Source organism: Anolis sagrei, chromosome X, assembly GCF_037176765.1.
Source record: "Anolis sagrei isolate rAnoSag1 chromosome X, rAnoSag1.mat, whole genome shotgun sequence".
Classification (NCBI taxonomy): Eukaryota; Metazoa; Chordata; class Lepidosauria; order Squamata; family Dactyloidae; genus Anolis; species Anolis sagrei.
Genome location: NC_090034.1, coordinates 11,437,117 through 11,450,374, shown reverse-complemented (window position 1 = coordinate 11,450,374; position 13,258 = coordinate 11,437,117). Strand labels below are relative to the sequence as shown.

At 43.1% G+C, this 13,258-nt stretch overlaps 1 protein-coding gene across 1 annotated transcript in view; it reads left to right on the top strand.

Annotated features, from left to right (window-relative positions):
• The first annotated feature begins 2,959 nt into the window (after nt 1–2,959).
• Nucleotides 2,960–13,258, top strand: part of LOC132782127 (folliculin) — a 31,649-nt gene continuing 21,350 nt past the window's right edge. Inside the window, exons 1-5 of the mRNA XM_067473679.1 lie at nt 2,960–3,007; nt 6,041–6,300; nt 8,155–8,301; nt 10,052–10,273; nt 12,030–12,190. Of these exons, the coding sequence (XP_067329780.1) occupies nt 6,052–6,300; nt 8,155–8,301; nt 10,052–10,273; nt 12,030–12,190 (779 nt within the window). The 5' untranslated portion in view covers nt 2,960–3,007; nt 6,041–6,051. The remainder of the gene's footprint in view (nt 3,008–6,040; nt 6,301–8,154; nt 8,302–10,051; nt 10,274–12,029; nt 12,191–13,258) is intronic.

The window sequence follows — 13,258 nt, the reverse complement described above, 5'->3', positions numbered from 1 at the left end:
ACAGTATAGTTTCTCCAGTGGTGTGGGGTGCAGACATCCAATGATAATGCGGCATGTCTAATTAAGAGCCACATCCAGTGTTTTAATGTGGTGAGATGTGTTCCACACCAGGCATGTGTATTCAGCATCAGGGTAGCCAAGTGCAAGGGCAGGCGTCATCACTGTGTCTGGTTGTGATCCTCAAGTTATGCCGGTCAGCTTTTGTATGATACTGTTTCTAGCACCCACTTTTTGCTTGATATTCAAGCAGTGCTTTTTGTAAGTCAGAGCACAATCCAGGGTAACTCCCAAGTATTCTTGAAGGCTTTCATGGCCAGAATCACTGGGTTGTTGTAGATTTTTTGGGCTTTATGGCCATGTTCTAGAAGCATTTTCTTATGATGTTTCACCTGCATCTATGGCAGGCATTCTCAGAGTTTGTGAGGATGTCTGCTATAGATGCAGGTGAAATGTCAGGAGAGAATGCTTCTAGAATATGGTTATAAGCCCGAAAAACGTACAACAACCCAACTCCCCAAGTATTTTAGTGTGCTACAATGCTCCAGTGGGATTTCTTCTCAGGTAATCCTCAGAGTTTGTGATGCTTGTCTGTGCTTAAGGTGAAAAACACACGTCTGCATTTTAGATGGATTAGTAATCATCTGGTTTTCCATATAGTAGGCAGTAAGAGCACCTAAAGCTTTGGAGAGCTTCCGTTCAACCATTTCAAAGCTCCCTGCTTGAGCACTGATGGCATGACCGTCAGTATAGATTAAACTCTGTCCCTTTTGGCAGTGGCTGGTCATTTGTGTAAATGTTACACATTGATGGAACCAGTACGCTCCCTCGAGGCAGGCCGTTCTTCTGTTGTATTGTCAAAGGCTTTCATGGCCGGAATCACTGGGTTGTAGTAGGTTTCTCGGGCTATGACCATGTTCTAGAAGCATTCTCCAGACGTTTCGCCTGCATCTATGGCAGGAATCCTCAGAGGTTGTGAGGTCTTCTGTTTTCTCCATCTGCTTCTCTGGCCCTGGAACTCAACAAAAAAGCTCCTGTTTTGTAGCAGATTTCCTATGAAGTGGGTGAGGTGGTAGTCCTTTGTGATATTATAAATTTTTCTCAGAAGGTGATTTTGTTTTATTTATCGTGTCAGGGGCAACCAGACCATTGTATTACATTTCTAACAGAACAAAACAAACAGACAAACAAAACACAAATGTTTGCAAGCTTGGTAGTTGATTAAATGTCCTTTGACCAGTATCTGGAAACTTGGAGTGCCTCTGGTGTTGCCGCAAGGAGGTCAATCCATTGTGCATGTGGCAGGGCTCAGGTTGCATTGCAGCAGGTGATCTGTGGTTTGCTCTTCTCCACACTCGCATGTCGTGGATTCCACTTTGTAGCTCCATTTCTTGAGGGATTGGCTCTGCATCTCGTGGTGCCAGAGCGCAGTCTGTTCAGCGCCTTCCAAGTCGCCCAGTTTTCTGTGTGCCCAGGGGGGAGTCTCTCATTTGGTATCAGCCATTTGTTGAGGTTCGGGGTTTGAGCCTGCCACTTTTGGACTCTCGCTTGCTGAGGTGTTCCAGCGAGTGTCTCTGTAGATCTTAGAAAACTATGTCTTGATTTAAATCGTTGACGTGCTAGCTGATACCCAAACAGGGGAGGAGCTGGAGATGTCACTGCCTTAGTCCTTTCACTGTTGGCTGCTACTTCCCGGCAGATGTCAGGTGGTGCAATACCGGCTAAACAGTGTAATTTCTCCAGTGGTGCAGGGCACAGACACCCATGATAATGCGGCATGTCTCATTAAGAGCCACATCCACTGTTTTAGCGTGGTGAGATGTGTTCCACACTGGGCATGCATACTCAGCAGCAGTAGCATAGTGCAAGGGCAGATGTCTTCACTGTGTCTGGTTGTGATCCCCAGGTTGTGCCAGTCAGCTTTCGTATGATATTGTTTCTAGCTTGATATTCAGGCAGTGCTTCTTGTAGGCCAGAGCACAGTTCAGGGTGACTCCCAGGTATTTGGGATGATCCCAGGCATTTGGGAAGAAGGTGATGATGTAGAGAGTCATAAGCTGCTGACAAGTCTATAAAAACAGCTCCTGTAATTACCTACCTTTCAAAACCATCTTCTCTGCATTCCTTGGGCTGATTGTTTTCTGCTTGTTTTCTGCTTCCTTGAAGACTAGGACGCGGAACAATGGCTTCAAACTACAAGAGAGGAGATTCCATCTGAATATGAGGAAGAACTTCCTGACTGTGAGAGCCGTTCAGCAGTGGAACTCTCTGCCCCGGAGTGTGGTGGAGGCTCCTTCTTTGGAAGCTTTTAAACAGAGGCTGGATGGCCATCTGTCAGGGGTGATTTGAATGCAATATTCCTGCTTCTTGGCAGAATGGGGTTGGACTGGATGGCCCATGAGGTCTCTTCCAACTCTTTGATTCTATGATTCTATGATTGTAGTCCTTGGATCCCACTTTTCCAGCCTCAACCCCTCCCATCCTTTCAAACTGACACATTTATTTCAAATTATGCTAATTTTCAAGCTATTTCAGCCTTAAACTATACAAAAAGCCATTATGATGGAGAAAATAGAAGCTATGGGTGCTTCCCCCCCTTTCCTATTCAAAGCTGAAATATAGTCGTCTGGCCCTTTAAATCTCAGCCCAACCCAACATGGGAGTCTGTTTTGTTTCCATCACATGACTGTCATAAGGCTTGGCGGGTTGTACCATTCCTCTATTGCAATAGGGGAGGGAAAGAAAAATACTCGAAAGCGATCCTTTTGGGTTGTTGTCGAGCCAAATGTATAGTCTTATCTTTTCTCCCATTTTTATTAATGTGAGAATACACACCTGCCTTGTAATATGCCACAACCGACCCTTTGAAGGCCCACTCTCCTACTTTGACCCCCCCTTTTTAGAAATGCAAATGGTTTCTTCCAGTGCAGTCAGTATCAGGCGCTGTTGGGCAGGATCCGAAGCCTGGAAGTCTGCGCATGCGCGGAAGGGAAGGAGAAGGAGAAGGCAGGTAAAGCAGGGAAGTGCCTAGTCCTGCAACTAAAGCAAAAGGGCCCTCATTGAGGACTAGCAACTTGGGCATCTGGATTGGGCACAAAAGGGAGTATATTTTGGGGAAATTTGGCATATAGTGGGATGGTGGGTGTGGCAGGTGTGTTAGTCAAACTTCCAATCTGTTGGGAAGTCTATTTATACTATTTATGCTATTTATTGAGATGCTTTTCTGGGGTGCATTGATGCCTTCATTAAACCTTGGAAGTTAGCAATAAATTATTATTATTATTATTATTATTATTATTATTAACAACAAGCCAGGAAAGGTGATCCCAGTGGTGGTCGGCACACTGGGTGCAGTGCCTAAAGACCTTGGCCTGCACTTAAAAACAATTGCCGCTGCCAAAATTACCATCTTGTCAGCTGCAAAAGGCCACCCTACTCGGATCTGCACGCATTTTACGCCGGCACATCACACAGTCCTAGACACTTGGGAAGTGTCCGACGTGTGATCAAGTACAAAAGCCAGCATAGTGATATTGTTTGCTGTATAATAATCTTGTTATGTATCTAATAATAATAATAATAACAATAATAATAATAATAACACAACAGCCAGCATAGCGATCTTGTTTGCTGTATAATAATCTTGTTATGTATCCAATAATAATAATAATAATAATAATAATACAACAGCCAGCATAGCGATCTTGTTTGCTGTATAATAATCTTGTTATGTATCTAATAACAACAACAACAACAACAACAACAACAACAACAATAATACAGCCAGCAGAGTGATCTTGTCTGCTGTGGACTCACCTTGTTGCATTTCAAATAATAATAATAATAATAATAATAATAATAATAATAATAATAATGCCATAATAATAATATTAATATTAATTAAATAAAATGATAATATTAATAATGGTTACAATAAAAATAATAATGGTTCCAATAAAAAAGGCTTGGAACCAGAAGCATTTGGGATTCTTTGGGTACTATTGCATGTACCTAATAAATTCTGTTAGCAGCATAAAATTCACGTATTCTTATTATTATTGTACATATTACTGTAATATAATAATAATAATAATGGGTTGTTGTAGCTTTTTCGGGCTATATGGCCATGGTCTAGAGGCATTCTCTCCTGACGTTTCGCCTGCATCTATGGCAAGCATCCTCAGAGGTAGTGAGGTCTGTTGGAACTAGGGAAAAGGGTTTATATATCTGTGGAATGACCAGGGTGGGACAAAGGACTCTTGTATGCTGGAGCTAGGTGTGAATGTTTCAACTGACCACTTTGATTAGCATATAATGGCCTGACAGTGCCTAGAGCAAACTTTTGTTCAGAGGTGATTAGATGTCCTTGTAATAATTAGTGCCTAATAATAATAATAATAATAATAATAGTGCCTAATAATAATGTATTACAATCTGCCAGCTGAAGAAAGCCACCTTACTGGGATCTGCACGCATTATTTGCCGATACATCACACAGTCCTAGAAACTTGGGAAATGTCTGACGTGTGATCCAATACAACAGCCAGCAGAGTGATCTTGTTTGCTGTGGACTCATCTTGTTCTGTTTCAAATAATAATAATTTATTATATGGAGGCCCCAGTGGCACAGTGGGTTAAACCGCTGAGCTGCTAAACTTGCTGACCAAAAGGTTGCGTGAGCTTTCGCCGTTAGCCCCAGCTTCTGCCAACCTAGCAGTTCGAAAACATGCAAATGTGAGTAGATCAATAGGTACTGCTCTGGCGGAAAGGTAATGGTGCTCCATGCATTCATGCCAGCCACATGACCTTGGAGGTGTTTACGGACAACACTGGCTCTTTGGCTTAGAAATTGAGATGAGCACTACTCTCCAGAGTTGGACTTGACTAAACTTAATGTGAAGGGGAAACCTTATTACAGTAACGGCGCATATTCAGTCATGCCGGCCACATGACCTTGGAGGTGTCTACGGACAACGCTGGCTCTTCAGCTTAGAAATGGAGATGAGCACCAACCCGCAGAGTCAGATACGACTGAACTTAATCTTAAGGGGAAACCTCTACCTTAATAATAATAATAATAATAATAATAAACCTTTATTTATACCCCGCTACCGTCTCCCGCAGGACTCGGTGCGGCTTACAAGAGGCCTAGCCCAAATGCAACAATAAAACACAACGACAACAATACAACAGTAAATAACTCAAAAACAAAGCAAAACAATAATATCTATTATACATTAATTAATCAACTACCAAGCTTGCAAACTTTGTGTTTTTTCTGTTTGTTTGTTTTGTTAAAAATGTAATACAAATGTCTGGTTGCTCCTGACACGATAAATAAATAAATCTATTATACATATTATTATACTAGCTGTGCCCTGCCACATGTTTCTGTGTCTCAGTGTGTATATGTGCTTTGTGTGTGTATATATTTGCATATATGTGTGTTTGCGTATATATATGTGATTTTGCGCATGCGTTGTAATGTATTTTTTATGTTTTGGCTTTATAACTCTCTTCTGCTGTGTTTTTCAGTTTTTTTATGAGTGACGGTCTCTGGTTTGCCTGATAGGTGTCTTGTGTCCAAATCTGGTGTCAATTCATCCAGTGGTTTTTGAGTTATGTTAATCCCACAAACATACATTACATTTTTATTTATATAGATGTATCATGGAAAAATACAATGTGCTTGCACTTCAGATTTAATGCAGTTTGACAGCACTTTTAACCGCCATGGCTCAGTGCTATGGGACTTTTGGGAGTTATAGTTTGGGAGTTATGCCAAAGAGGGTTGGGACCTCAGCAAACTAAGCCTCCCGAGATTCTATTGCACTGAGCCATAGTAGTTAAAAGTGTATCCCTTCTGTTGTGCAGAGCAAGCATGGGCAAACTTCCGGCCCTCCATGTGTTTTGGACTTCAACTCCTACAATTCCTACCGGCTGTTAGGAATTGTGGGAGTTGAAGTCCAAAACAAAATCAATTGCATTGCATTGGCAAGCAAACATTAAAATATTCTCTCTTTTTGACTTTTTTCCCCCTCAGGGAGCTGCAAGATGAATGCCATCGTGGTCCTTTGCCACTTCTGTGAGCTCCATGGCCCTCGCACGCTCTTTTGCACGGAAGTCCTGCATGCCCCTCTCCCTCAAGGCGCCGGCAACGGGGACAGCCCTGGGCAAAGCGAACAAGCGGAGGAGGAGGAAGGCGGCATCCAGATGAGCAGCAGGATCCGCTCCCACAGCCCTGCGGAGGGGGCCAGTGCCGACTCCAGCAGCCCCGGGCCCAAGAAGTCCGACATGTGCGAGGCAAGTGGGGTTCTTCCCATAGTTCCCTTTTGGCATCCATTTCCCTGCCCTTTGAATCCATGAATCCGTGTCGGGAGCATTCTTTTACCTCCTTCTGCCATGTGACTTCTATGTCACGACCAACTTTAATACTAGTGGGTTTGACAGGGCTGACAGGTACTGATGGAAGTTGTAGTTTACCCACACCTGTCAATCCCAATGATTCATCTCCACCAAAATTTGGTACTCATACCCATCATGGACAACTTTAAATAATGGCAGAGTTTGACCAAGGATGATAGGAGTTGTAGTCCACCCACGTCCAAAGAACTGTGTCAATTCCATCGACGATAGATCTGAACCAAATTTGGCCCATATACCCATCAATACAAACTTCAAATACTGGAGAACTTTGAGGGAGATTGTATCAGGCTGATGGAAGTTGTAGTTTACCCACACCTGTCAATCCCAATGATGCATCTCCACCAAACTTGGTACTCATACCCATCATGGACCACTTAAAATAATGGCAGAGTTTGAGGAGGATTGACCAAGGATGATGGGAGTTGTAGTCCACACATCTCCAAAGAACTGTGTCAGTTCCATCGACGATAGATCTGAACCAAATTTGGCCCATATACCCATCCATACAAACTTCAAATACTGGAGAACTTTGAGGGAGATTGTCTCAGGATGATGGAAGTTGTAGTTCACCCACATCCAAAATATCTAACTCATGCATCTCTGGGTACCTAAGGTAGTCTATTACACTATGTAACAAAATTTGAACAGTTGTCTGTTCCTGGTTTGAAAGTGTTATTTCCTGTTTAATTGTGCGGTCCTTACTTTGAAAGTAGTTTATTTATTTATTTATTTGTTTATTTATTTGCATCACTTATATCCCGCCCATATCAGCCCGCAGGCGACTCAGGGCGGTCTACATATCGGCACAATTCAATGCCATCAATACAATACAAAAGCAAAAACAATTAAGTGCATTTAGACAAAAAAGACAGTGCAATAACAATTTAAAAAGAGCTATATCCTCTCATTCCAATCCTCATCCGTTTCATCGTCTTGGCCGTTCCTGGGTCATTCTCCATCTCAAGCTTGACTATTCCGGGGTTCCGAATGCCTGCTCGAAGAGCCAGGTTTTCACTCTCTTACGAAAGGTCAGGAGGGAGGGGGCTGATCTAATATCCCTAGGCAGGGAGTTCCACAGCCGAGGGGCCACCACAGAGAAGGCCCTGTCTCTCGTCCCCGCCAAGCGTGCTTGCGAAGCAGACGGGATCGAGAGCAGGGCCTCCTCAGATGATCTTAACTTCCTGGAGGGTTCGTAGGAAGAGATGCGTTCGGATAGAGAACGACACCATCTATACTTAGTAGATCACAAGCTGAACATGAGCCAAGAGTGTGATTAAACATTGGGTTTAATTTATTGATGTTGCTGTACTCCAGGTTGAATTGGTTGAGACATCCTTTGGAAAACTATTGCAAAAAGTGGGGGGTACAAATGAAGATTTATTATTCTTCTTATTATATGTGTTTTGCGGAAATGGCTCTTACATCTGGAGAGCTCTGTGATTCCTGCCAACAACAGATCTGGACCAGACTTGGCCCCCATGCCCAGCCTTAAAGGACTGGCAGGGTTTGGGGGGCAGGCAATGATACAAAACAATGAGTATTATAGTTCACCCAAATGCAAAGAACACTTAGAACCCTGCGGATGATGGTTCTGGACCAAATATAGCCCACAGACCCAACATGACCAACTCTAAACTACTGGTAGGGTTTGGGGCAAGGAGAGACGATGATGAGACTTGTCCTTTCTAGAGGGAATTGACTATACTGACTTGGTGCTGTTTCCTCGATTAGGGGTGTCGTTCTCTACCGGCGGGACACCCGGGATACGTCAGCCACGACAAGGAGACCTCCATCAAGTATGTCAGCCACCAGCACCCCAACCACCCTCAGCTCTTTAGCATCGTGCGCCAGGCCTGCGTCCGCAGCCTCAGCTGTGAGGTGAGCCAATGTTTCCTTATGGGTTCTGGTACAACAATCTACATACATTCATATAAAAAAAATCTGCATTTATTCCAATACAGTCATGTCATCTTATTCTGGAACATCGTCATAATATTATGTCAGTAATATTATTTTATATTTAATTGTATATTAATATTTTTTTAATCATTCATTATGTCTGTCATGTGTTGCAATGGATATACTGGGTTGTTGTAGGTTTTTTCGGGCTATATGGCCATGGTCTAGAGGCATTCTCTCCTGACGTTTCGCCTGCATCTATGGCAAGCATCCTCAGAGGTAGTGAGGTCTGTTGGAATGGATGGACTGGATATACTACTAGTAAATGCGTCTATCTGATTGATGATCTTAATCAGGGCTTATTTTTGGCCTAGGACTTATATTACGAGCATCCTGCTTGGGCTTATTTTCCAGTCAGGGCTTATTTTCCAGTTAGAGGTGCGAATACTCCAGAGAACAAGATCAGAATGCAAAAGGACCTTAACAGGTTCCAAAATTAACAAAAACTTAGAAATGTACCCAATACTTTGGTTCTCCCCTTAAATAACACTGGATCCAGTTCTGGGCTTGAAAACAGTTCAATGTGAAAGGGATCTACCTATCTATCTATCTATCTATCTATCTAGGATATTAATGTGAAAGGGATCTATCTATCTAGGATATTAAGATCGTCTGGGGAGGCCCTGCTCTCGGTCCCGCCTGCGTCACAGGCGCGTCTGGCGGGGACGAGAGACAGGGCCTTCTTAGTGGTGGCCCCTCGGCTATAGAATGCCTTACCAGTAGACATCAGACAGGCACCTTCGTTGCTGGCGTTTCGGAGAAAGGTCAAGACTTGGCTTTATGAACAAGCGTTTGGCTAAACAGTGCAACTGAACATAGGAAGACGGTAAAATTGAACATAGGAATGGCACAAGGATTATGAGAACGGATCTGATTTCATTGAGGCGCTATGTTTCGATTTGTTAATTGTTGTTGATTTTGTTGTTGTATATGATGCGTTTTAATTGCACTGACATTGTTGTGATAACCTGTACCATGTAAACCGCATTGAGTCGCCTGTTTGGGCTGAAAAATGCAGTATAGAAATAAAGCAAATAATAAATAAATAAATAAATATCAGAAATATATATAAAAAATAAATAAAATGTGAATCAAGCCCTGAAAGGTTTAAATGGATGCCATGACTCAGCAAAAACTGTGGTTTTATATAAGCAGGTGTGCCTGTAGCTTAGTAGGTATCAGTCTGAGGTAAACCTCAGTGGGAGAAAGGTCTCAGTCTGCGAGAAGGCCTCACAGTGTGAGATGGGCCTTAGTCTGTGAGAGAAGTCTCTGTGCGAGGTAGGCATAAGAGAGGTCTCAGTGGGAGACAGGCCTCAAAGTGTGAGGTAGGCCTCAGTATGAGAAGGCCTGGTATGATTGGTCTTAGGTTCTTATGTTGTTTTGATATGTGGGGTTCCTCTGGGATTATTATGTTGGTATTAAATAAAATGTGATCCTAGCCTTCATCAAGAGGGTGACAGTGTCAAGATTGAGGGAAGCCATACAGGATGTGGGTTGACAACAATATATGCTCAAGGGACCTAGGAGTCTTAGTAGACCACAAGCCGAATGTGAGCCAAGATTGTGTTACGGCAGCGAAAAAGGCCAATCTGATTGTTGTCAGCATCCATAGGAATATAGTGTTGAGATGGAGCCCTAGTCCCACCCTCTCTTTCTCCCCTCCTACAAGGTTTGCCCAGGACGGGAAGGCCCCATCTTCTTTGGCGACGAACAGCACGGCTTTGTGTTCAGCCACACTTTCTTCATCAAGGACAGCTTGGCCCGGGGCTTCCAGCGCTGGTACAGCATCATCACCATCATGATGGACCGCATCTACCTCATCAACTCCTGGCCCTTCCTGCTGGGCAAGATCCGGGGCATCATCGACGAGCTGCAGGGCAAAGCGCTGAAGGTACAGGGTCTTTTGGTGTGTGTATCTTCAAGCAGTGGAAATTGTTGTATGTATTTGATGTTGATATGTTTAGTTTGGGTTGTACCCCACTGAGAAGAGAAGGCAGCCATTACACTATGTAACTCGGTTTTTGTTCCTGGGTTGTAAATGCCATTTCCTAATTGGTTCTATCATAAAAATAGGGAAATTTTATTTATTTATTTATTTACTGTATTTGTATACCACCTTTCTCAGCCTATCGGCGACTCAAGGCGGTTTCCAACAAAACAGTATACATAATATCATAATACAGATTAAAACATTAAAACAGTATAAAACACAACAAGACAATAAAAAACAGCATCATTAGCTGGGTTGTTGTAGGGTTTTTTCAGGCTATATGGCCATGTTCTAGAGGCATTCTCTCCTGACGTTTCGCCTGCATCTATGGCAAGCATCCTCAGAAGTAGTGAGGTCTGTTGGAATTAGGACAATGGGTTTATATATCTGTGGAATGGCTGGGGTAGGGCAAGGAGCTCTTCTCTGCTGGAGCTAGGTGTGAATGTTTCAACTGACCACCTTGATTAGCATTTGATTGCCTGGCAGTGCCTGGAGCAATCTTTTGTTGAGAGGTGATTAGATGTCCTTGTTTGTTTCCTCTCTATTGGGAGGAAACCATGAAAATGAACAAAATCTGGTTACCAGTATTAAAAAACTCTAAAATTAAAACAGCACAACAACAGAGAGGAAACAAACAAGGGCATCTAATCACCTCTCAACAAAAGATTGCTCCAAGCACTGTCAGGCCATTATATGCTAATCAAGGTGGTCAGTTGAAACATTTGCACCTAGCTCCAGCAGACAAGAGTCCTTTGCCCCACCTTGGTCATTCCGCAGATATATAAACCCTTTTTCCTAGTTCCAACAGACCTCACTACCTCTGAGGATGCTTGCCATAGATGCAGGCGAAACGTCAGGAGAAATGCCTCTAGACCATGGCCATATAGCCCGAAAAAACCTACAACAACCCAGTGATTCCGGCCATGAAAGCCTTTGACAATACAGCATCATTAGCGTCTCCTTATTATCAAGCTTTACTAAACTGCAAAAACTTTGTCTTTGTGGGGCATCCTGTAGCACATTTTGCTCTAGTTTTCCAATGACTATCTCATCAAGTCTCAACCAATTAAACAGAGTTTGTGGCAGCCACAAAAACAAGGTTTCTGGAATAGAACAACGGTTTTTGAAGTAAGGACCGCACAATTAAACAGGAAATAACACTTTCAAACCAGGAACAGAATTTTTTTTTCAAATCTTGTTAGATAGTGTTATTATTTTGCTAGCTTAGGTACACACCGATGCTCAGGTTAGGTCTTTTGTAATGATAACTATTAGAAGTAATCATTGTTTTGTTTTGGATTTTATGAATAATCCCATTATTAGTACAAAATGTATAAAGATGTGGGTGAACTACAACTCCCAGCATTGTGGACTGATTCCCCCCAAAACCCACTAGTATTCAAAGTTGGTCATGTTGGGTCAGTGGGCCAGGTTTGGTCCAGATCCATCATCAGTTGGGTTCAGAGTACTCTTTAATTGTGGGAGAACTACAACTCCCATCATCCAGGATTGATTCCCCCCAACCTCTTAATTATTTTCTGGCAATCTTGGCAATTGCATACAAACATAGGTACATACATTGATATGAACATATATATAATGTATACATTATGATGATTATGATGCTGAAAGTGTCTAGTGTTGTTCATCTGTACAGGTCTTTGAGGCAGAACAGTATGGCTGCCCGCAGCGTGCCCAGCGCATGAACACGGCCTTCACTCCGTTCCTCCACCAGCGGAATGGGAATGCGGCTCGCTCCCTCACCTCCCTGACCAACGACGAGAATCTGTGGGCTTGTCTCCATACGTCCTTTGCTTGGTGATTATCAGTAGCACTCTTATTTATACCCTCCCCAACTAGGGCTCAACATATATTTTCGGGGGACATTTGACAACACTATGCAACACGATTTTTTTTCCTATATATCATTTCCTAATTGGTTTTACCATAAAACATGTAAAAGGTTTATTAAACTGTGAAAATGTTGCTTCTGCGGGACAAACATCCTGCAGCACACTTATTTCTAGTTTTTCAATGAATATCTCCTAGAGCAAGCACGGGCAAACTTTCTAACTTGGGGGCCACATGCTAGCACTCCCTGCTAAGAGGACCTGCTTCCCAGTGATGGAAGGAAGGAAGAAGGAAAGAGAGAAGGAAGGAAGGATGAAAAGGAGGAAGGGAAGGATGGAAAGAGAAAGAGGGGGAAGGAGGGAGAAAGAGGGAAGGAAAGATAAAAGGGAAGGATGAAAAGGTGGAAGGAAGGGAAGGAGGAAGGAAAGAGGGTAGGAATTAAGGAAAGGAGGAAGAAAAGAGAAGAAAGGGAGGAAGGGAAGGAAGGAAGGGTAGAAGAGAAGGAAGGAAGGAAAAGAGAAGGAAGGAAGAAAGGGAGGAGGAGGGGAATTGAAAGAAGGAAGGGAAGGATGGAAGGTTAGAGAGAAGGAAGGACGAAAAGGAGGAAAGGAAGGATGGAAGAAGAAAGAGGGAGAGAAGAAAGGAGGGAGCAGAGGGAAGGAAAGAAAAAAGGGAAGGAAGGAAGGGTGGAAAAGTGGAAGAGAAGGCTGGAAGGAAGGGAAGGAGGAAGGAATGAGGATAGGAGTTAAGGAGAGGAGGAAGAGATGGAGGAACAAAAGAGTAGAAAGGATGAAAGGGAGGAAGGGAAGGAAAAAAAGGACAAAAGGGTGGAAAAGAAGGATGGAAGTAAGGGAAGGAGGAAGGAAGGAAGAGAGGAAGAGAAGAATGGAAAGAAGGAAGGAAGGGTGAAAGAATGGAATGGAGGGAGGGAGGAAAGAGAAGGAAGGAAAGAGAAAGGGAGAGAGGGAAGGAGAGGAAAGAGGGAAGGAAGGAATGATGAAATAATGGAAGGGAAGGAAGGAATGAGAGAAGGTG